The 24,531-nt window shown below is 41.0% G+C and overlaps 2 protein-coding genes across 5 annotated transcripts; one reads left to right on the forward strand and one right to left on the reverse strand.

The window, feature by feature from the left end:
* Nucleotides 1–284: 284 nt before the first annotated feature.
* Nucleotides 285–11,447, reverse strand: LOC137601187 (neuronal acetylcholine receptor subunit alpha-7-like). The gene is made up of 11 exons (XM_068323252.1): nt 11,367–11,447; nt 7,523–7,586; nt 6,182–6,321; nt 5,354–5,398; nt 4,725–4,834; nt 4,566–4,645; nt 4,300–4,467; nt 3,616–3,810; nt 3,081–3,167; nt 2,838–2,947; nt 285–1,614 (listed from the first exon to the last, which is right to left on the reverse strand). The coding sequence occupies exons 2-11, from the start codon at nt 7,572–7,574 to the stop codon at nt 775–777; spliced, it is 1,827 nt and encodes a 608-aa protein (XP_068179353.1). The 5' UTR covers nt 7,575–7,586; nt 11,367–11,447; the 3' UTR covers nt 285–774.
* adar (adenosine deaminase RNA specific) lies at nt 10,136–24,159 on the forward strand. 4 transcript variants are annotated; one of them, XM_068323248.1, is made up of 16 exons: nt 10,136–10,222; nt 12,905–14,556; nt 14,970–15,277; nt 16,278–16,473; nt 16,549–16,778; nt 17,117–17,252; nt 17,433–17,668; nt 18,361–18,517; nt 18,956–19,124; nt 19,346–19,439; nt 19,561–19,677; nt 19,873–20,000; nt 20,105–20,287; nt 20,394–20,506; nt 20,932–21,059; nt 21,689–24,159. In XM_068323248.1, the coding sequence occupies exons 2-16, from the start codon at nt 13,033–13,035 to the stop codon at nt 22,011–22,013; spliced, it is 4,044 nt and encodes a 1,347-aa protein (XP_068179349.1). In that variant the 5' UTR covers nt 10,136–10,222; nt 12,905–13,032; the 3' UTR covers nt 22,014–24,159. The 4 variants fall into 4 exon arrangements, with proteins under 4 accessions (XP_068179349.1, XP_068179352.1, XP_068179351.1 ...); XM_068323251.1 differs by having other exon boundaries at nt 16,576–16,778; XM_068323250.1 differs by lacking the exon at nt 10,136–10,222 and adding an exon at nt 11,042–11,460.
* The last annotated feature ends 372 nt before the right edge of the window (nt 24,160–24,531 follow it).

Raw genomic sequence — 24,531 nt, forward strand, 5'->3', positions numbered from 1 at the left:
TGACATTTTATTTATTATAAATTGACTAAATAAAGACTCTCAGAAAACCATCAGGTTTAATATAGAAGAGAAAATATAACTTGTGAAATAAATCCACGATTGCCATCATTTTACATCAAGCTCATCAGTATACTGTTATAGTAATGTGCATCACCTTGTATGTGTTACATTCAAGACAGCAGCACAAATATAATATCATGCATTCCAGTTTCATTCAAATATTTTTTTATTTAAAAAAATGAATTTCTTATTTTCAATTTACAAAAAAAACACCGAAAGAAAATTATTGTTGATTTTTTTAGTCCATAAACTTTCATCCATGTACCTTAACACAGTCAGACATTTGATGCTATAACAGTGGTTTCAGTAGTCAAATTTGGGTTTGTTTGTTTTTTCAAAGTCAAAATTATCTAGGCATGAGAATATTCTTTTCAGGTTCATTTTCTCTCACCTTTTTGGTTTAACAAACATATTCACAGAACAAGCCCAGCACAACTCCTTGCAAAAGAGAGTAAGCATTAAATGAGAGCATGATAAGAGATATTATGTCATGAAAAATGGTGAACATTTAAAGTTAAATTTAAAACCAGCACAGCCAAGTTTTAAATCATAGTCCAGGTCTACCTAACCTTCTTTTCCAGCTCACTGTAAAGGGAATATTTGCCACTGTCTCTGTCTTGGTATGACTGTCAGCCATTGTGCTTACTGCAGGTTTTTATCCGTAACATCCCTCTACTTCAATTGTACTTTTAAAACTTTCTGGTTTCTGGTCCGTCAGAGGAAGTCTTTAGAAAGTGCTTCTCCGAAATTAGGTGCAGCCATGAGAATAGCAATGGTACAGATGATGTTGAAAAGACTGAATCCCACCAGGAACAGGCGGTCAATGACAGCGGCAGCAAACTGCCACTGTTCTGCCAAACTGAGCTGCCGATCCTGCTCCCGAACACGCTCAACTAAATATTGTACTTCCACCAAAAGAGCCTGTAGTTGGTTGTCCGTTGCCAAAGACCTTATCACACCATTGTGGGCACATGTAGCTCCCGATCTCTCTACTACAGCTTCTGGTCCACCAGATCCAGAGAATGTGGTTGACGGATCAGGGTCTAAAGATGCTGGTGGGGGGCTCCCAAACTTGGAAGATGGAATATGGTGATGGATTGGAGTATCTCCAGGTTGTCCCCCTCTTACGACTGTTGATCCCTCTCCTTCTCCTCCACTAGTAACCCTCCCATAACTTGTGGCCCTGCTCCTTTGAATCGGGTCCAGCTCTGCAGTTGTTTGGAAACCCATGTAAACCACATGGCCATTGAGCTGTGGATGTGAATTGGGGCTGGTATCCCTGTCCCTGGGATTAGGGAGGTGATTAGACTGAGCACCGAGCCGTTGGGGCAGCGGCTGCGACAGAGGGTGGTTTAGCTGAGCCAAGCATGCCTGCAAGGAGTTGCAGCTTTGCGGAAGGACGGAGGGTGCTGGAGTGGGGATGGTGGTGGTAGGAGAGGACAGGGTCTTACTCTGAGAGTCTGCCTGGCTGTTGCAAAATGCTGGCTCGTTTCCCTGTCCTGGACACTTCATTCTCAGAAACCAAGGTACCCACTGCAGAAGAACCAAGTGCACCTGATACACAAGGACACAAGACTTCTTACTGATCTTTGTTGGGCTTAAACATCTTGCAGGACCAATCAAGCACCATTGATATGCACCATACTTTTATATATTTGATTAAAACATTTTATCCCTCTATATTTACACGATAATCTTCCTTTGTTCGAATGATTCTTTGTTTAACAAAATAAATCTCTCTCAAGCATAAATTTCACCACATCTTCACATCATCACTGTATTCAATAGTTTCATATCATGTTCTCAAAATATAAATACAGTACACCTCTTCAAACAGACAACTTGAAAACATACAAATAAATGGTAAAAGAATTTCTAAAGGATCATAACAACCTGGAGGAATTTCAGTCTTGCGTTAGAACCTAAAGAATCAAAACAATGACAGCACTCCTCATAAAATTAGCAATGGCCCCTGATTAAATTCTGGTGACAAGAAAATCTCGATTCTGGTTCTCTTGGACTAACATCAGCAGATTTTTAACCTGCACAATATCCTTTTGTCTGTTTCAAAGTAAATGAAAGATTTCGACTGTTAACATTTGAAGTAAATATATTTAAAGTAAATATTTACTTTATATTTAAAGTAAATTTGTTCATCACTCACCGTTGTGATATCTTATCCAATACTGTGGACATAAGTACCACTCTGCAATTGGAAGTTGCAATCAAAGAGTGATCCCAAACAGCCTCCAGACAGGCTTAGGGCTCAACTGCTCTGCCCTAATTTTGGAACACAAAGACCCCTCAGAGCCGTGTGCTCAGACTTCTACTCCTCACACTGTATTAAATGATCACTACAGTCTCCAACATGGATAAAACTCCATATCAAATCAACAATGACATTGCAAATCAATAAGAAATAAACTTGCAGAGTGGTCCAACATCCAGCTCCATGTGACGAAAAAAAACGTAGCTAATAGATGTAGATGATTTCAAGAGAAATTAGACAAAAAAATACATCCTGTTAACATCAGAAGATTTTTTCAGGCCCTGAGAAACAATTACTTTGAAAAAAGAAACTTTGCATTTCATTGGATAACTTGATGATATAGAATGACTCACGCAAACACTAATAAATTAACAAGACATTCTCAAAATTGACATGGCCTTTGATTTGCGTTCAAGCACTTTAAAAAACATAATGTGTGGAAGTTTTTTTTTTAAATCCTCAGACATCATAAAAAAAACTGTGAAATATGTGTTTTCTGAAAACTCACCCAGCGTGGCATTTGTCCACTGTTGGGGTTGTGGTGATGGAACTGAAGAACGATGACTGTGGCAACTACTGACATCCCCACAATCACCATAGTACTTGCAAAGTACTGACCTGAGACAAACAGGAGAGGATCATTTATAAGGGTGCTGACAATCCACGAGCCTTGAACAATGTTGAACTCCCCCCTAAAAAAAAACACCTGCAGCAGATAAACACACACGTGCATCAACAGCAACCAACTCACCAATCAGGGGAACAGAATCTGATGTGGCGGGCATAATCTCTGCCACCATCAGCATGAAGACAGTCAGAGAAAGTAGAACTGTGATGCCTGGAGGCAGACGGCAGACACCAGGGAGCGGTGGGAGCCCGAGAAGACAGGAATAAGAATATAATACATGAGTGCACAGCAGAACAGCATATTTAGTATGTTGTACTTGACTTTCACCACAATTAACCTCTCTTTTTCTCACACTCCTCACACATCTCATTCGATGTTTATACTTTCACATCCCCCCTCCTGCCTTTCATGTTTATGTCTTTCCTCTGTCCTGTATCCCTGCCTCGCATGCCTCTTTAAGGCTGTCATTAGCTCACTGAAACATTTCCACTAATGTTAACATTGTAAGAGCACATGCTTCTCACATGGAAATCATAATCAATATTCAAAAATAACCATATTTATCTTACATCATGTGTTCCATTTTCTCAAAGTCAGTCACTCTTATATAAGCGCTGGCAATAACTCCTCTCCTATGCCACTTCTTGTTACTCCTCACCCAAACTGATCTTTTCCCCAGAGTTGGCGGGAAGCAGGAAAACCAACAGTGTCATGGAGGAAAGAAGAACGCATGGAATTAGGAGGTTGAGGGCATAAAACAAGGTCCTCCTTCGTAAAGTCACTACAAAGGTCACATCAGGGTAAGGCTCAGCACAGCAATCATAGAAAACTTCATGGCGACCCCCAGGGACCTCTGGAGGAAAAGAAAAACAGAAATTTAGCACTGGCAAAATTCAAATAGCAGACAAATCCAAGAAGACTGAGAAAATGGAAAAACATCTGTGAAGAATCTCAGAAAATCAATATTTCATAGTGTTTACAGCTTTGTTGACAGCATGAAGGAAATACGATGCATAAAGTTGTGAGATGAAATCATGTCAAGAAATGACTTGACATAGTACCAGCATCAGAAAAAATCAAATTCAGTGGAGACGTAAAAAGATGAAAATCAAATTATACGCTGTTCAATTTAAACCACACCGTATGTGCAGTATATGGATTCAGTTAGTTAGATGTTTCTGAAGCATACCCCAACAATTCTACTAATTACACATCTATATATCAATCTAATCAATCCTTAGGTCTTTATAGCATTTTAAAGCACATCACTGCATAGTAATAATGTAAGTTCTGGTACCATGCAACACTGTTTTTCATCCAGGGCCCCAACAAATTGTTTTACCCAGCAGATCCCATTCTCCATTGGTCAGGTATCCGGAGACATCTGCCTCCTTCATCTGGAGGTCCAGCAGCCAGCCATCAAATGTCCAGGAGCCAAACTTCAGCTCACACCGCTGGATGTCAAATGGAAACCATCGCACATCAACATGACACGTGCTGATAAATATTCCTTTAAAAAGAGAGAAGGGAAAAAAACATAAATTGTTGAAGAAGAAGAAAAATGTGCAAAGAACAGGATGCTTAGTGATTTTTAAAAAAGAAACATACCAGGAGGCAGATACTCGCAGAAACCACTGGAGTTAACGAGCACATTGGTCTTAAAGGTGGCATCAAACTTATCATGAGCACTAGATGATAGCAGCACAGGGATGAGATAGTCAGGCAGCAGAGTCATGAGGGACGTCTGCATGTTTCTGTACCTCATACCTGTTGTAAAGCAGAATGTCAGGTGTCCAGACTTGGTCAGGAGAGAAACGGAGGTTCTTCACACCAGGATAATCTGACTGGTTCCACTGGAGGTAGTGATCATACCACTGCTGTGAGACACCAGCACAATACTAGACTTACATTTGAGTAAATGAACAAAACACAAACAAGACGTACATACACACACACACACACACACACACACACACACACACACACACACACACACACACACACACACACACACACACACACACACACACACACACATCCACACACACACAACCACACACACATACACACACACACACACACATACACACACACACACACACACACGTATTTACAGATACCATATATACTGTACACATAGGTCTGAGTTTACAAATTGTTTAACTTTGGTATACACAGATCAATCTCCAGTTCACCAGATGGGTGTCTGGTTCATCATTGAAATGACTAGTGTTATATGAACAGAACTAAACGTGACTGAGATAAATACCTTGGTCTGACCTTATTATATTCATAAGGCCATGTTCTTCCCAAGATGGATGAAAAAAATGTCAGTATTATAACAGTTTTTTTCACAGATCAATATTACATCATTAATTTATATTCATTGTACTCACCATCTGCAGCCAGGCATTCGTGGTGATAATCTGGTTCTTTTCATCCTTACACAACACAAAGCATCCAATATGATCAGTGATATAATGATCGAAAGGATACGTTTTTAGTCAATCAATACTAATAATTAATTGTTATTTTAAACGGTCAATTATCTCTTCAGTGTTTTCATGTGTTTGATGATACATAGATGGTGGAATGGGAATGTTTTTTTGTTATTTTGCCATTTTTAGGTGTTATAAGTTATTCAAAACTTACAGAGTACTTTATAATATTAGCAATAACCCAGCACCAATGTCACTTTTTGCATTATAATTATGATTTCAGTTCTCCTTGTAAAGCTCCTGTTATTCACTTCCAAACTAATTTTCATTTTACATGACTTTTAAATTGTTATTTTCAATCGTGTTCATTTCTTTGTAACTGCTGTTGACCTTGTGCTGTTGTAAAAAACACTGTTTTCTTCTGGAAATAAGTACAAACTTTTCATGCCAATGCCTTCATTCATCGTCAAATACCGGCTTTGCTAGCTGTCGCAAGTCGTGGATCGAAATTGTCTACAAATGACGAGAAAACAGAAGTGGATGGATGTTCCTTCTCCATGTTTTTATGACTGAAGCTAACACTTAGTTCTTCTGACAGCTTCAGCTAAACTCTAAAAAATTTTAACTGGTCACTGTGAGACTACAGTGGAAAATAACTTTTTAAACTCTTTAAAGAGCTTTCTATGAATGAAGAAGAAGAAAGAGCTTTCTATGAAACTATCCTTTTATTTGTTTGAGTATTTTGGTGGTGTAAAATTGTGTCTGTTGTTTTTCTCCCATACATACCACATCCATGATCTGCATTAGAGTAAAGGAGAACTGAACAATGAGAGTTTGGGAGTCGTTAGCCACCGGTCTCTCCATGGGATTATAGTCCCTCATCAGCTCCCTGAGCAGGAACCGTTGGTGAGGACCCTGTACTGACACTACATAGGAGAGTGGGACACGGATTATAATGGAGAGGGGAGACATAAATCCAGGAGAAAAACTGACCAAAGAGAAAGCTGTGTCAGGGACCTTGAGGAGAAAACACTAAAGGCAAATTAAAAGAAATAGACGGAGACGCCAACTAACATATGGGGAGTAACCAGTTTCAGTGGAGGCCAAAGAAAGAGTTGTCTTAATGGGGTAGAGAAAAAAAGAATGTATCGATGAGGATGCCATTAAAGGACCACAGAGATAGTACGGCAAGACAAGAATTAAAATGTGTATGTGAGGGAAAGAAGATGAGGCAGCAAGAAAACAGTGGAAAGGGGGGAACAGAAATTGTGCCTCTCCTCATCTATTCTAAAACTCATTGATCACCAGCAGTCTATCAACGTATTTCCTTGGTCATAAAATCTTCATTCCATTCAGGAAACCATTAAACACTGAAACTCCCCAGAAAGACACAGCACTCACAACAACAAAATCCAGGAACTGTCTCTTTGACCAGCGATGCACCCAAGTTAATTCTTTCTTGACAAGGCGACACTCTGACTTGCGGGAAGCATCCCTGATGGGTATAAGACACACTCTGAAATGTTTAAAAGTTACTCTAGACTTTAATTGATTTTTCATTTAAGTCTCTTAAAACTATCTATCAATCTGTCTGTCTGTCTGTCTGCCTGCCTACCTGCCTACCTACTTATCTAACTACCTACCTACCCATCCATCCATCCATCCATCCATCCATCCATCCATCCATCCATCCATCCATCCACCTACCTACCTATCTATCTATCTATCTATCTATCTATCTATCTATCTATCTATCTATCTATCTATCTATCTATCTATCTATCTATCTATCTATCTATCTATCTATCTATCTATCTATCTATCTATCTATCTATATATCTATATATCTATCTATCATCAATCAAGGAAAAATGTTCATCTCGTCCATTCAGTCTGCAGTAAATATGTGTACAGTTCATGCTGTTGCTCATTGTAAAAAAATGAGGTCATATTTTGTTTTGCTGCATGCTAACAGACTCCCCGTGTCTAAGTCAGGTGTGCAGTTATTAAGAATGTAGTACTCTGTCTGACATGCATGCAAGACTACCATATTGTTTATATAATACATGTAGTAAACACACATATTTTAGTACATTCTCAGTCAAAGCAAAAATGAAAGTGACTCACCCTGGAGCAGAGTCACAAGTATCAACATCCAAAGAGCACCAGCCTGCCACATACTGCATTCCTTCTGTTAACAGAAAACGAGTGGGTTAAAGAAGGAGAGTGAGATAGGGAGTGGGGTCTGCAAAGGAGGACAGGTTGTAGAAACTAAGGGGAGAGAGTGTGATTCCAGCAGTGTGTAAAGAGAAGGTGGGGGGTTGGGGGGGGGGGGTAGAGAGAGAAAGAAGAAGAGAATCAGAGTGAGTGAGATATGCAATGAAAGAATACTGCTATGAAGATGGAGACACTGTGAATCTGAGTCAGTCAGATACTGAGATCTGGCCATAATCTGAATCTCAGCACAAAACCATTATTCATGCTTCTCTTTTCTGACAGATGCTCTGCTGTGCCCTTGGCTATCATTACATCAAGCATCCTCTTATCGAAAGACTCTATTTTGTGGGATTATATTGTAGCATGACAAGAGAGTCTTAAACTCAAATATTGGGATGTAAATAATGGGAACAAGGGAACAGTGTTCACCGAAAGCACAGGAGAGACTTGTGAGGAAAAATTAAACATTATAAATCTTATAAATCAAATTAAACATAATCAACCATCAAATAATTTCCTGTTATGGCAGTCTGATTTCCAAAACCCAGTAAATTTAAAAGCAGCCTTGCCTTCGAGTTTACTTAGTTCATTTACAGGCTAATGCTGACACCCACTGGATATGTGGATGGAGTGCAAAGCTTTTTCTATTTATTTATTTATTTGGGGGGTGCACAAAACTACCATCCAAACCCTGAAGAACAAATATATTAATTTGGCCAAATTTAATTACTACGGTAAGTCAGCTTTTGTTTGAATCTAACATTGAGGACTAATTCTGCAGAGTGTAGTGATGAAGAATTGGAGTCGGAGGCGGAGTATCGAAAGGAGCAAAAACTTTTCTGCTGAACATTTGACCAGAGTAAAACGAACCAGGTGTGCAACACATTGACCCGTCCGTGTAGGAACCGACAATCTACACCCAAAGTACGGGGGTGAATTATGTAACCCCACTACAAGAAGCACTGTGACATCCTTATATGCGAATCCGTAAATACTTTCAAGTAAAAACTACACTGTCAAGGACACATACAGAAAATATTGGAATCTTGCTGTTAAAAGATTCCAGTTCGATTGATTGCCTCCAGTTCGCCTATCAGGCCAAGGTTGGGGTTGATGACGCTGTCTTGTACCTACTCCACTGTGTGCTCTCCTACCTGGACACCGGGGGCTATGCCATCAGGGTGCTCTTCTTTGACTTTTCGATCACCTTCAACACCATCCAGCCCCAGCTCCTACAGGATAAATTGACCTCCATGGCTGTGGACCCCTACCTCGAGAGCTGGATCACAGACTACCTAACGGACAGACCCCAGTACGTCCGTATGGGGGACTGTTTGTCTTCTATGGTGACCAGCAGCCTGGGGGTGTCACAGGGGACCGTGCTTTCCCCCATTCTCTTCACCCTCTACACATCGTACTTCAAGCACAACTCCGATACATGCCACATACAGAAGTACTCCGATGACACTGAATTGTGGCATGTATCCGGGAGGGTGATGAGGGGGAGTATAGGGCATTGGTGGCTGACTTTGTGGAGTAGTGTCAGCAGAACCAGCTCCAGCTCAACGTCTCCTAGATGAAGGAGATGGTGCTGGATTTCCGGCGGGCACCCCCCTCTCCACAGCCAGTGATCATCGAGGGCAGTGAGGTGGAGGTGGTAGGACACTATAAGTACCTGGGACTGCGGCTAGACAGCAGACTGGACTGGTCACTCAACTCGGACTGTGTGTACAAGAAGGGGCAGAGCAGGATGTACTTCCAGAGGAGGCTGGCCTCCTTCAACATCTGTCCTAAGCTCCTTCTCATGTTCTATCAGTCTGTAGTTTCTAGTGTGCTGTCAAATGCCAATGTGTGTTGGGGTGGCGGGGCCAGGAAAAGAGATATGGACCTTCTTAACAGACTCATCTGCAGAGCAGGCTCAGTGGTCGGGCTCAGCCTGGACTCTGTGGAGACGCTTCTGGAGAGCAGGACCATGTCCAAAGTCAGAGCTATCATGAACAATACCAGCCACCCCATGCACACCACCTTCTCCCAGCAGAGGAGCACCTTCAGCGGCAGGCTGCTGTCACACAGCGCCTCCACAGAGAGGCTGGGGTCCTCCTTCGTGTCCCATGCCATCAGGGGGTACAATGACTCTCTCAGGAGGAGCGGGGGGTGGGGGGAGGGGTTGCGAGGTCAGCACGAGGTTGAATGGATTTTACTTAATTTTATACTGTTTATATTTTAATTTTATACTGTTTATATTTTAGTTATAGTTTGGTATATGTCCTGTTAATTCTACATGTGTCTGTTAGTGTAGTGTATGTCTTGTGGTATATCCTGTGATGTCAGTGTTTCTTCTTTTTTTTCCTGGTGTTTCCCCAGTATTTATTCATTTATTCATTATGTAATGCCTGAGCAGTGGATGTGTGCAATTTCCTCCGGGATTATTAAAGTATCTATCTAACTATGTAAAACGAAATCTACACGCGACTGTTACCACATGGTGATGGTCGCACACGAATAGCGTCACTTCCGTAGACCAATTCTTTGATTGTTTCACGGCATTACGGCATTAAAAAATTCTTTACGCCAACAGGAGCCCGCGGAGGTGAAACGTTATGATTTAAGGTAAATATTTGATTCTCTTTGTTCTGGTTGTTATTGGACGGTTCAGTGCGTGTTGTTTAAACAGACAAGGAATTGTATATTTTGCTAAAGGCAGTTGGAATTTGTGCAGAGCGGCGTTCTGATGCTAACTCGAGCTACTCGAGTAGCTAACGTTAGCTAGGTGAGGGATGAGGGACGATGTTTGGTTTGCTTCCGCTGGATACGTTGACAACGTGTTCACCGTAACGCCATAATAAAGTTATCTGAATAACTTGAATGAAATATACACTATAAGTGAGTTGTTCAGGTTAGCGTCACAGCCAAATAATTTGATTTTATATTTTTATTCAGTGTTTGTCAAACTGCAAGGTCGTCTGTTGACCTGGAAGTCATTCTGTGTTGATTTAAATAAACCTGTGTTAATTTAATTTATTAACCAGCCGGTTTCTGCTCGTGTTTAACACTGACCTTCACCCTCTTTTTGGCACTTCCTGCCTTTCATGTAATTTCAGCATTTTACAATGATATTTAACTTAATTGTATTATATTACTACTTCGAAGTCATTTTTGTGCCACTGTTAAGAATTGATGCGATCCTTTTAAGTACTCTCTGACACGGTACACTACAGGAAAGGATGTCTGTCACATTACAGTAACTGAGTTGGACCCATTCCGACCGCTTGACACAGTGAAATTATAATATGGTCACAGAAAAAGCGATACTTTGATTACTGATCAGTCATTACTGTATGAAGGTCTGACTGTGAAATTGTCCGTCCGCGTCGATAGGCCACCGTGGGTCACGTGGCCGCTGATTAGCGTCATTCTCGAGAAGGGAAATCGAAACTTAAGTTCCGTTAATCATTGTTTCCCTTTTCTTCTTTAGTATTTTCCCCGTATCTTTCGTGGTTTTAACGTAAGCAGTGGTTTTTCCAGCTCTGTGTGGATCATTTATAAACGAGCTACTAAAACTTAGTCCTCACTGGTGGAGCCTCGCAGAGGACCTCGTGTGTCTATTACGGAAAACTTGACAACAACCCTGATCCTCCCAGATTAATAACAATATTCAAGGGAATTATTTTCCAGTGGTTCCCTATGACGCGTGGTTTGGTTGCTAGTGAAGGCAGTGTGAAGTTTCACGTTTGCACTGGAAACGTTTGCTTACCGCGATCGGTTTTTCACCTCCTGCTTTTGAAGAGATCCTCAAAACTGTTTGAGCATACAGTACAGTACTTGGATTTGTGCTGCTGACAGATGTGGTGAGATATGTTTACGACTGTGGAACATGTATCCTGTTTGATTTCTGTCCTGCTGGTGGACACAGAACACAGCGGTTCTCCGTGGTGGAGGATGGGATCACTTCGACCATCCTGCTGTACATGGTTGGTATTAAGACATGAGATGCATCAACTCATGCATCTTGTACCTCAGTTCATGTGAGAAACAGATTAGCAAAGTGACATTGAATTCAGATAAACACAGTTTTTATTATGCTTGTCACCTTTTTTCCTTGAGTCAGGGTCAAGATGAATCAGCTCCAGTTCTGTTTTGGGTCTGTCTTCCGGCTCAGTCAGCCCCTGTTACTGTGGTGAAGTGACATTAGGTTGTTTTCTGATAAAGTGGCAGTATGAAGGCTGCTCAGCTTCATGTGACAGACCAGTTATGCTGAATGGGCCAAATGGATGAAATCTGATTTGGGATTACTGTAAATGTCCCCTTGTTGTCTGTCGCACTGATATAGACATTATTGAGTTTTGTCAGATGTGACACTTGAAGCTGAATCAGTGTTTGTTGTAGGAATTCTTGAGTGTGACATGAAGAGTATTAAGGATGTATATTTTCTGAATAGTGAATGGTTTAATATGTGTTTTAAGAGTTAGTAATCTAACCTGTGAGACTTCATCATTACAGTCAGGTACTGTACAACAATGCCAAACTTTCCAAAGCTTATCACTTACAGACCTCTCTGGCATCCTTGAAACATTTGTCTGCATTGAGGTCTCACTTTTCCTTTCTTGCATTGATACAGATCCAATAATAATTTGTTAGGCCAGAAATAAAACAGAATGGTCACAAGAAGGTCTGAATTATTTATCACCATCCTTTTGCCCCAGGATTAAGTTTCCGTGTGACTGGGAGAGACAGTATGTCCCCCTTGCAGTATCCTTGTGAAGTAGTTATTGTATAGTCTGAAGATCTACACAGCAGAATCAACAGCAGTGGCCTATCTTGAAGATTGTCCTACATGTAATCTTTATACTGCCGGAAAGAAAACCTTTTAAGATCATATTAAAACATTGTCCTTGCAGATGGTAGCGATTCACTGGCTGATCCAAGGGCACTTGAACATACTGGAACTTGTTTTGTTGGCTTAAAAAAAAAAAGTTTGTTTTGTGCACTGCTGCTAATTTTTTAAAAGACAATTTCACCATTTATTACTTTTGCACAACAGGTTATGGCTTCACCAGCATTGGTTTATTTTGAGTCTGTTTGCCGTGGAAGAATTAATTTGATTTTAGGGGTGAACTCCAAATGGTGACTCATCTGCATATGTGTGTCAAATATTAATGAGACTTGCTTTTAGGTGCAATGACATAATGGCCGAACTAAGCTGCTTTGGTGAAGGTTTGAACTCTAAGCGCTGACTTCTTATCTAAATTCCTGTTTATTAATATTGCTCTGGTGTTGTCCTTTGTATTTCAGGTCCTCTCAGTGTGTACTTGACCTGTACTGACTTTCTATTGGATTTACTGTTGGGCCAGAGGACATACACTAATACTCAAGCTGTGCAGCCTGCTACACAAGCCCTCTTCAAGCCCAACCCCTGCGCTATGAGCAGAGGTAGAGGAGGGCCTTTCAGAGAACACTACCAAAGGCATCCTTCAGAGACCCCATTTCCAAGTTCCCACCGCAACCCTGCCCATCCTGCTGTGTGCATTCAGCCCCCAGTTCCTTCTCCTATCCCCTCCATTCCACCCATTTCAGTCCACAATATAGTGCCCCCTAAACCAGCAGCCCATAATTTGGATAATCTGAGTCATAGTCCTAGTCCTGGTCCAATTACATTTCAGGCCCAACAGATAGAGTTTTTGAGAGGACAACGCTCTGAGGCTCCACAATTCAGAGCAAGAGCACTTGGCGGTGTGTCAGTTCTTGGAAGGCCGTCTGTTTCCTCGAGCTTCCCCCAATCAGGCTATAGTAGATATCCAAATCACAAAAATATCCCTCGGGGTAGAGGGTACCAGAGTTTTGAATATTCACCCAGCAACAGAGCCCATCGAGGGACCCAGGGCCCAAGACCTCTTAATCAAAACCAAAGTCCACGTTACAACCATTACTCTAACAGACAATGGTCTCTCCAAAAAGACACTCTGCCTGAGAGTTTTCAGAATTTATTTCTTCACCAAGACAGACCTCACAGAGGAGGTGAAAGGTCGTCAAGCAGTTTGGTGCATGTGAGCCATAATAAAGGTAACCTCACTCTTACTCCTGACATCCAGGACCAGGTTCACAGGGCTTTGGCTGCTTTGAAGACAAGTGAGAGTATCTCTGCAAAGTTATTAGCCAAAAAGTTGCGTCTACCCAAAAAAATAGTCAACAAGGCTCTATATTCATTAGAACGCTCACAGAAAGCTTCCAAGCAAGGACTCTTCCCTCCCGAGTGGACTCTTTATAGAGAACCGCTCAGAGTTGAAGACGATCTGAGCTCTAAAGTGCAAAGTCTTCCTTTCCACCTGGGTTTCAGCTCAGAACTCCCACCTGATGTTAATGTTGAGCTAAAAACAGAAACGGGAGAAAGCTTTGGACAAGCCAAAGAAGACTCAGACACAGAGTCTAGTTCATCTACTTGTTCTTCTTTAGAGTCATCTGACTCTGAGGAATCCCGTTCTGTATCAAAAGGTCAGGAGTGGGAGAAACAACCTCCCGGCACTAACAGGTCCCCTGAGCAGGAACTGAAGCTTCTTACAATGTCAGACCATAAGGAAGTAGTTTTGCAATACCTCCTGAAGACAGGTGAGGCAAGTTCTCTCTCCATAGCCAAAAACCTGGGTTTTAAGAATGCCAAGCAGGCCAATCCCCTACTATATGCCTTGGAGAAGCAGGGTGAGGTCACTAGGAATAAAAGCATCAGCCCTCCAACCTGGGAGCTGTCAACCCACCGGAAAGAGAAAATGGAGAGGAGCCTCAAAGCTTTACGGAGCACGCAAACAGATGGGGGTCAAATGGAACTGGAATCCAGTTGTACAGAACAAGGCTCCAGCTTTCTGGTGTCACCACCACAAATACAAATACCAGGCTTGGATACCTTGCAGCTTCCAGGCAGTTACATGACAGGGCAAAGTCAGGTTGAAGCGGTAGGTTAAGTAGTTTGACATTCTTTTTATTTACTGGTGTTAAGGTGAAAAGTCATCTGAAAAAAAAATCAAATAATTAAATTTTGGAGCAAAAATGAATAGAAATTATGTTTCCATAGATAAAAATAGTGACTCACATAAATATTACATATATGTGTGCATCATGATGTAAAGACTGAATAAGATTTTAAACATTTAGTTATCTTTGGTAAGCTAAGCATTATTTAGACTCACTTGAAATTTAAGTGGTTTTATTGTTTGATCAAATCTTTAAGTTAAGAAAAGTTTGGTTGTCCCACAAAGATGTAGAGTGTTCTTTTTTCTGTATATAACGCATTATATAGAAATCCATTTTTCTGTATAAATTTCATTATTTTCTCTTTTTCTCTTGTCATTCACAATCCTCCCTGCAGAATCCCCTCTCTTCCTTATGTGAAGACAAAGAGTCTAATGAAGGACAGTGGGCCACTGATGACATCCCAGAATTCCTCAACGCCATTCGCAGAGAAACGGATGCTGTGAAGATGGCAGCAGAGAAGGCCGATGACGTGGGAACAGTCGCCGTGTCGCTGGCTGCTCCACCCCCCCAGAACTTACAGGCCAAATTACAGGAGGTGATGTTGAAGAATCCGGTCAGTGGCCTCATGGAGTACGCTCAGTTTCTGGGCCACAACTGTGAGTTTCTTCTACTTGACCAGTCAGGACCCTCTCATGACCCAAGGTTAGTCTTTTACAATTTAAGTTTGTTTTTTTTGGTTTTGTTTTTTTTGGTTTTTAATATATACTTGATTGTCTCTATTTATACACGTAATTGATTTCCCAGAACGGAAATTAGTGGCACGCTCTAGTTAATCAATTGGCAGAAGTTGACAGAAGGTAAATAAATTTGTCACGATTAATGCCACCCATGAAAAACAAAGTTCCGCTATATAGCGACGAACTACTTATTTTATTATTTATGCAATTTCATGATAATTTAAAAGTTTATGAACCCTCCCCATACTGATATTAAACCACCTTATATTTTTATTACTCTTTCCCACACCCTGATCGACTGTTTAAAGTACTGTTGTGTTTCACACAAGTTTTCACTTCCGGACGCTGTCAACCAACTGCATGCGCGTACAGTATCATGTGACTAAAAATCCACGATGTAGTGAAGCTGGGCATCTTGAAGTGCGACCAAGTGAGAGATTACTGTATGCTGACATACAGTATAGCTCTGAACCACTTGTGCCAGGGCTTACCCTAGGAAGTGGGTGTGGTATTGACCAATCAGTTTTACATACAATGTTTTATCAGTGCAGCAACAGTATCTGAGTAACCTCTGTATATGTTAATTTTTGAATAGAGAGCCCTAATCGGAGTAAAAACTCTTAGCAGACGCTCTGAATTGTGGTATCATAAAATTTAAAGCAGGATCGTCATCGCTATGTAACGTATTTCAAGACATTGGTCTTTACACATTAAGGGCATTGTTGCTGTTTCCTGCTTCAGGAGGTGTTGTGATTCATGTTTGTTTGTTTTATGTATGTGTTTTGTTAACCTACTTGACAGACATTGATTCAAAGTCTGCAAGAAAGAGATGTGCCTTAGTGAAGAATTATGTTTCCAATGAGTAATGACTTTTCTTTTTATGAAACACATTATTCTCAGGAAACTGCACATTTTCATTTCATCGTTTACTAACAGATCGGGGTACCTCGTTTGTATACTTTCAGATTCCGTATGCAAGTGATGCTTAATGGACGGCTTTTTCCTGTAGCTGAGGCGCCTAGTAAGAAGGCAGCAAAAAAGGACGCCGCTGCTGCCACCCTACGTGTTCTTATGGGAGAGATGTGGGGAGGGGGGAGCACCAGGGATGCGGACAATACTGTTAGTATGGACCAGGTGATGGGTTTACTTGGAGACACCACTGTAAGTTAAGTTTTGAATGTGTCAAAAATAGTAAACCATCTACATATTTCCCAATTTTATGCCAAAATACACCAGGATATTTTTCCTCTCTCCTTCTACCAGGGGCAAAGTGGAGACATAGGGGGGAACTGTGGGGCAGGCGGTATAGATGGGATAGCGATGGCAGAAGAACCTCGCCAGCCTCTGTCCCGCTCTCTGCCTGGCGGTAAGAACCCAGTGTCTGTACTGATGGAATACAGCCAACGCAGCGGGAACCCTATTGAATTCATTATCACGGGGCAGGCTGGCCCACCACATGACCCAAGGTACTGACTCCTTCACCATCCTATGAACCTTTTTTTTTCTTTTAGATATTCCTTTCCACACCCTACAAATACCTTTCATTCATCAGCGAAGTAACTGAAACATTATTTCCGGTCAGTGTGGTCCTGTAACTATAGTCAGCTGACACTGAAACAATATTATCTTTGTACATTCAGTCCTTACAACTCCTTGTCTTTTGATTCATACCCAGCATGCGAAGAGAAACAATACTAACTACTGTTTCCTGATGTTTGCATTTGGCAATTTAGCATTCATCCTTCTTGGTGTACCAGTGCAGTGACATTGTCAAGTCCTCTGACAACTCCCCTGTCCCGGGCAGGTTCATGTACAGGGTGAAGGTTGGAGAGAATTTGTTTTCAGAGGCATCAGCTCCAAGCAAGAAGGCAGCCCGTCAGCTGGCTGCAGAGGAGGCTGTCAAGGAGTTAATGGCTGATGGGAGACTGCAGCTCAACAAGGTGAGGTTTAAGAAGAAGAAGAAGATCCACTTTATTAATCCCCTAACAGGGAAATTACTTTTTTTAACCAGAGAATAATTAGTATATTGTCTCCTCCGCCATGCTGTTCTGCTGCTTTGTACGCTCAACCCTGCTCACATCACTCTTCTCTCATTTGGTTTATCCATCTCTCTCTTCTAGCCTCAGTTGCCCCTTGGGTCTTCCAGTGATAGTGATGGCGGTTCTGGGACCACATGTCCCACTTTGCCTCCTCTTACCGCCGATGAGTTACGAGCAGCGCACGAGGCCGGGGTTGGGGACCTTATTAATCACCTAAACAACAATGCAGTGTCGGGTCTTCTTGAGTACGCTAGAGCCCGAGGCTTCGCTGCTGAAATCCGACTGGTGGGCCAGTCTGGAAAAGCACATGAGCCAAAGTATGTGTGAACTGCACACGAACACACGATTACATGTACACACTGGATAGCAAAATCTCTTTTCCAAGAGGTCTATATATGGAGAAGGTCCATATCTTAACAAACTTTGACCTTTGTGTATTAACATTTTTGGACATGGAAAAATTGACAATGATTTCAATTTCTTTATTAAAATTGCTTTTTTTGTTGCATCTTTTACTTGGTCTTTGTCACCATAAGAAGGCTCATTTGTATGCATTGACAATCAGGAAGTGTTTTGCATTGAACCATTACCCTTCAATGTGGGTGTGCAGAGGGCACATTTCCAGCTGGACTGATTTTTAAAGAGAACATTACCCACACGTGAATGGATTTATACATGGATTTTTGTGGGATGCGTGTCATTTTGATTTTTGAATGCACATAGACTTTTAGCATGGATTGTAGGACTTGTCTTACAAATTAAACCCTGGGGTACCATGTGCTCCACCATATGCCTATGATAGTTTTTAAAATATGTGCCTTGTTTTTCTGGATCTCTATAGCAACACTTGATTTGCAAAGAAAAATCCTTGAATGGATATTTGTTTGCCACTGTTTTTTAAACGGCTATGGTTTTCATGGACTCTTGACTCAAAAGGGAGTAAGAAAACCATCTCAGGTTGTAATATCTGTATCAACTGATTGCTTATTCCTGTCCACGACCTGCTCAGGTTTACTTACCAGGCCAAGCTGGGCGGACGCTGGTTTCCTCCGGTCTGTGCATCCAACAAGAAGCAGGGGAAACAGGAAGCGGCAGATGCCGCACTGCGAGTTTTGATTGGAGAAGCTGAGCGAGCAGCACGCACCGGGGAGCTTATCCCAGCTGAGGTACTGACTTTTCAGTGTTTATACATTTTCATCATGCACAACATCAAAGGAGCTCTCAGTTGCTCAACATGGGGATACACTGGTGTGGAGGCCTGATAAGAAAGGTTTATCTTCAAACGTCAATAAAAATCTGGCACAAACCACTGCACATTGGAATTGATTCACAGACAGAATGGAACCATTTACACTTTAAAATATTTTTAAATGTTGGTTAGTGTACAACCACATTAAAGCAATTTACAGTTGGAGACCATGATATTGAATATTCAGTTACGTTAAGTGAAAGGCTACAGTATAGACGGCCTGCTTTAGATACATTTATTACCACAGTAGTTTCATCACATTGAGAAGCAGTGTTGGTATCATAATCAAAGAAGTGTTCAATATCTTGAATATTCAGTCATCATCCTTTCCTTCCTATGTTGCCTGTCTCTCTAGCTTCCAGTGAGTGGCAGCACTCTGCACGACCAGATAGCAATGCTGAGCCACCAGCGTTTCAATGCCCTGACTACACGTATCCAACACAGCCTTCTAGGACGGAAGATTCTGGCTACTATCGTCATGAGAAGAGGGGAGGGCCTGGGGACAGTCGTCAGCTTGGGAACTGGTACATCCTTCACTTTTAGCATGCAAAATATGAAGCAAAGTGAGATAGTAATAACACTGGGTATTAAGTGCTGCAACAAAAATGTAGTGCTCATTGCATTTTTCCACACTAAATGTGGTTTTATGGGTTTTTATACCCTGATATATGCAGTAAGTCACTGCAAAAGTAAGGTATTAGATCATTTTTTGTTTACATGCAATGTATTTACCTTTTTTTGTCAGGAAATCGCTGCGTTAAAGGGGAGGAACTGAGTCTTAAAGGGGACACTGTTAACGATTGCCATGCTGAAATCATCTCCAGAAGAGGATTTGTTCGGTATTAAAAGAAGGGATCTTTAGTGTTTCTCTCCCAGTATTTGAAACACCCCACCTTCTTACAAGTCCTATTTGAAAAGCTATCACGTCTGAGTCCAACACACTGTTTTCTATTGGCTCAGGTTTCTATACAGTGAGCTGATCAAATACTATGATGGCACAGACGACAGTATATTTGAGCCGGTCGAGAAAGACAAGCTACAAGTCAAACCTGACATCACCTTTCACCTCTATATCAGGTGGGAGTATCACATATCCTTTTTCTTCTCATTAACCTTCACCCATACTCTCCACTTTCATTCCTGCCCTGTCCATGTCTCACAAACATCAATGTTTAATGTTTGGATCAATGTGGACCTTCCAGTTTTGAACTGTGTGTCATTGCAGTTTGTGTCACAGCAATGCCTTATGTCTTCTCTCTCTCTTATCTATAGCACAGCACCTTGTGGTGACGGTGCTCTGTTTGACAAGTCATGCAGTGAGGCAGGGGATGACGTTGAGGGCCATCAGCCTCTGTTTGAGAATACAAAGCAGGGCAAGCTCCGCACCAAAGTAGAGAATGGTGAATGATGAGTCCTATACACATCTGATTAACAAATAGTTAGTGTTTGGATGCAAATGGATGAACTCCTGCCAACCTTTTCTGTTTCTTGATGCCTTTTCCAGGTGAGGGCACCATTCCAGTGGAGTCCAGTGCTATTGTTCCCACCTGGGATGGCATCCAGCACGGTGAGAGGCTCCGAACAATGAGTTGCAGTGATAAGATCCTGCGCTGGAACGTGTTGGGTCTGCAGGGGGCGCTGCTCTCTCATTTTCTGAACCCCATCTATTTGAAATCCATCACACTTGGTAAAATATACCCTTCTACTTTGTTTTTCCTGGAATGAAGAACAGATAATGTGACAAATATTCCAAGTAAATATAATTTTATGTTATCCGTGTCTCTGATCTCCAGGCTATCTGTACAGCCATGGGCACCTGACACGTGCTGTTTGCTGTCGGCTAGCCAGAGATGGTGAAGCTTTTGCTCAAAGCCTCCCTTCACCCTTCATGCTAAACCACCCAGAGGTAAGTTGGCAATGTCATTGGAAGACATTAATCAGAAGAATTGGAGTCATTCTGAATTCATCAGTGAAGCTGGCAGAACTCCTGCTTGTCTCAGCACATATGTTCCTCCATTGTTCATTCTGCTGAATTTTGGCTCATCCATCAATTGGAGGTTACTGTAACAGCAGCGCAACATGACAGAAATACAATAAGAAATGTTTTAATACCCAATGGCTGGCTGTTACACACTGTCCAGCATTTTTCTTGTTTAAGCATAGTCTTTAAACCATGATTCACTTTAATACACACGTCAGCAGCTTTGTTTGAATCTACCACCAGCCAGTCTCCAATACACAGACAGTTTGACACTTTTGCACAGCTAATTTTACATGCTCTGTATGATTGCTGACTAATTTTTAAGAGCTAATTTAGCCTGGTTTTCATAGGTGGGCCGGGTGAGTGTGTATGACTCCACACGGCACACAGGGAAGACCAAGGAGTCCAGTGTAAACTGGAGCTTTCCAGATCTGCACAGCGTAGAGGTACTAGATGGGACCAAAGGCAAGCTGGATGGGTATGTATCTTATATTAGCACACATTTACCAACAGCATTGCTTTCAGTTGATTCTATAGTCTTTGGTTGTCTACTCAACCTATGTTGCTATAAAGTGAAGTTTTTAATTCCTTCTCCCAGCATTTCAATAAGCCTGTAACATGCTCAAGAGTATAGTCTATTTTTGTTTCTTATTTTTCACTTGTAATGAAATCATATTATTGTCAAGAAGTATTCTTTCCATAAGCATTTTCAGAACACATGAAATCTGTTATTATAATACAGTTTCTGTTAATTTTCTTTAATATTCCCTGCTGAGCTCCTGGTAACCTCACACCTGGTGCTAAAAAAAATATGAGCTGTTGCAAATTATGAATGACCAATATACAAAAAATACACAAACCAACACAAATCATCTGAAGTGCTTTGTTCTATTCTATGAGGCTGACAAGTAAACAGAAGCTTAACTTCATTTTAATGAAATCACCTAAAGCTGGGAGCAGCTGGCAGCTACAAAAGCTGAATAAAAAAAGTTGTATGTTTGGAGAAAAAGCAGTCCGGTCAGCTTGCTAGACAATCTTTTTGTATGTTGCCTATAACTGTCAACTTTAATGGACACTTAACTGAAAGGTTCTTCTTCTTCCCTCTAGGAACAATCTGAGCGTATCCAGAGTTTCCAAGTCCAACCTCTTTGGTCTTTTTCACTCGCTGTGCCAGCGGTGTGGTCGCACTGACCTCCTGTCCTTGCCTTCCTACTCCCAGGCTAAGTTGTCAGCTTTGACTTTCCAGCTAGTAAAGCAGCAGTTCTTTGAAGCTCTCAGTGTCCACGGTTACGGTGCCTGGATCGGAAAACCGCTTGAGGAGAAGAGCTTTGAGCCAAAGGAGAGGGTCGGAAACTATGAAACAAGCGTCCCTTTTGGAAACAGCAGCAATAGAAATGGTGGAGCAATTCAGATAAAGATAGAGGAGCCTTAGAATAATACAGATAGCATCACGATGTAAATGTGCGAGCATAAAAATCACAAGGCAGGGGCCGACTGCAGGATTGTATGTGATGGAAAATAAGCGGATACAATGACTCAGTGTGTAGCCACTGGCCAGAGTTGTGTCTTGTGTATCTTGGATTATGATTAAAGGCTGCAGAGGGGGAGCAATGGAAAAGAACTGAATAAACAAGAGGAAGATGGCAAGTACAAAGCTTGAGGCGTGAGTGGTGTCAGAGAGAAGCATGGGCCGATCCCAGGGGTGTACAGAATGATGTAAACACTGAATTAAAATGGAATTGGAATGAGGTCACTATAGTAAATGTTTTAATTTACAAATCAGTAGACTTTATTGAAGATATCAGCAGAAGAATGCACAATGAGTAGGCAAGAAACAGAGTTCTTGTTTTTTTTATCTAAGCCATTCTCTTTTCATAATATAGTCCCAAGTTGTACTGACCAATCACATTTGAGTACAACCTTTGTTTGTCTGCAGGAATGGAATTGGCTGTTACCTGACTGCAATTTTTTTTTATTTTTACACCTTCAGTCCAGCATTCATGGCAAGTATAGAAGTCTTCGTAGTCAAAGTCGTCTTCCTTTAGTAAGGGGTCCTTGATAACATTTATCACTGCATAAATGCTGACCAATGAGCTCCTTCTGGGAAACTTTAGCCATGCTTAGGAATTGTTGAAAAAAATCTCGAGTCCTTTAATACAAGAAGAAAGAGCTAACTCGATTTGTCATCAAGGTAAAAGATTTTCAGGACCCATAAAGACGGGTCACCAAGCATTTTTTACAGAAGAGTGCATTTCTAGAACAAGCTGTGTCACAGGTCTTGTCTGTCGTCTCTTGTCTAGTGACAAGAGCGTGTCATCTCTTGGAGTGGGTCATCTTCCCGACTGTCTGCCAAACAATCACAATTTGTATGTTACCATTATTTTTCCACTGGTCTATTTGATAAGTGAGTTAAATTGTTGTTGTTCTTTGAGATTTACATTTGCAGTTTGGACCTCGTTGATTCACAGCCTTTTATTGACCACTTTTTTGTCATCCTTGTTTTGTGTTTCAGCCCGATCTCATCCGACATTCTGTCCGTGCTTGCGGTTGTGATTACATTCATTGTCGTCTGATAAGTGTTTGCTTTTAGAACATCCATCATACGTGAGGACAGTTGGTAGCAATACGGATTTTTGAATAAGACGATGTAGATGTCATTTAGTGCTCCTTTGTCAGCACATTCCCTGCTTACATGTACACCACATTACAATATCAAAAATACCTTGTATTCTGATCAATGACTAACAAACAGTGACTCCAATATTTGAGTTTTAATTTACAGCTGGTACACTTTCTCCTGGCCATCCACCCGAGTGTTTATGCAGTTATCCCCATTAGCATAGCATTGGTAATTGCCCCTCAATCTGTCATATCTCTGTACTTTTATATAGACAAACTGATGTTGTGACCCTGACAGATAATATGTCTGTTCTTACTTTGTGATATTGAATGTTTTCCTCCCTTTTGTCTTTATGTTTATCAGTATCTGGCCATGCTAAGAAATCCAGGGATTAAACATCTCAACAGAAAACAGCTTTGAGATTTCTTTGCATGGCCGGTTCTTATTGACTGCTAATTTGTTCTGTTGTCTAAGATTGTGAAATCTGTTCAAGATTTGAGTTTTGATGTAGATTACTGGTGCAATATAATTGCACATCTGGTACATATAAATACATGAACACACAGATGCTCAGTGGGGTCCAGCAGAAAATCCAAACTTAGTACACACTTAAATAAGTTAAAGTGTAAATGTAAAATCAAATACATGTATTTGATATAACACATCAACAGTGATTCCTTGTTTTGTGTATATGTAAATGAGGAGCTTTGAAAAAAAAAATCTAATTTGTAATTTTTATCAATTGGAAATGTTCTTGACAGTGGATGTAGACTTCGGACCCCTCTGAGTGCAAAAATTGTAATTTGGTTCTCATGTTTTTACTGTGTGTGTATGTTATCTACACACACTATATATATACTTATGTTCCTTTTCTATATATTTTTCCTGATGTTTTAATTAAATTGAAAAACATCTGTTGTTTTTTTAAATAAATAAATATCAAAAAGTAAAAAAGTAATATTCAGTGGAGTCTCGTGTCTGATATTTTCTTATTAGTTTTATATCATCTGTGACTTCATACTTTTTCTCTGTACTTTCATTTGTTGGATGAGATGCTAGTATCATATCAGGAAATAATGAGTGCAAAGAGATGTTTGAAAATGAAATCTTCAGGAAACAGGTAGGCTTTTCTTTCCCTATTTTTTTAACAGGGGCACTTGTCAGGGTGGTGGTCAGATCCAGTTATTTTTTGCCTGGGTGTGTTGCCAATTGCAATACTCTAAATAATCAGCAGATGGAAACATGTCCCCACCTCTGACCTAAAGGCTGTATGGAAATGTGACGTTGATGAAAGCTACATAAAATCAGCCCAGGATGACCTGATATTAAT

This window comes from Antennarius striatus, chromosome 9, assembly GCF_040054535.1.
Source record: "Antennarius striatus isolate MH-2024 chromosome 9, ASM4005453v1, whole genome shotgun sequence".
NCBI classification, from domain to species: domain Eukaryota; kingdom Metazoa; phylum Chordata; class Actinopteri; order Lophiiformes; family Antennariidae; genus Antennarius; species Antennarius striatus.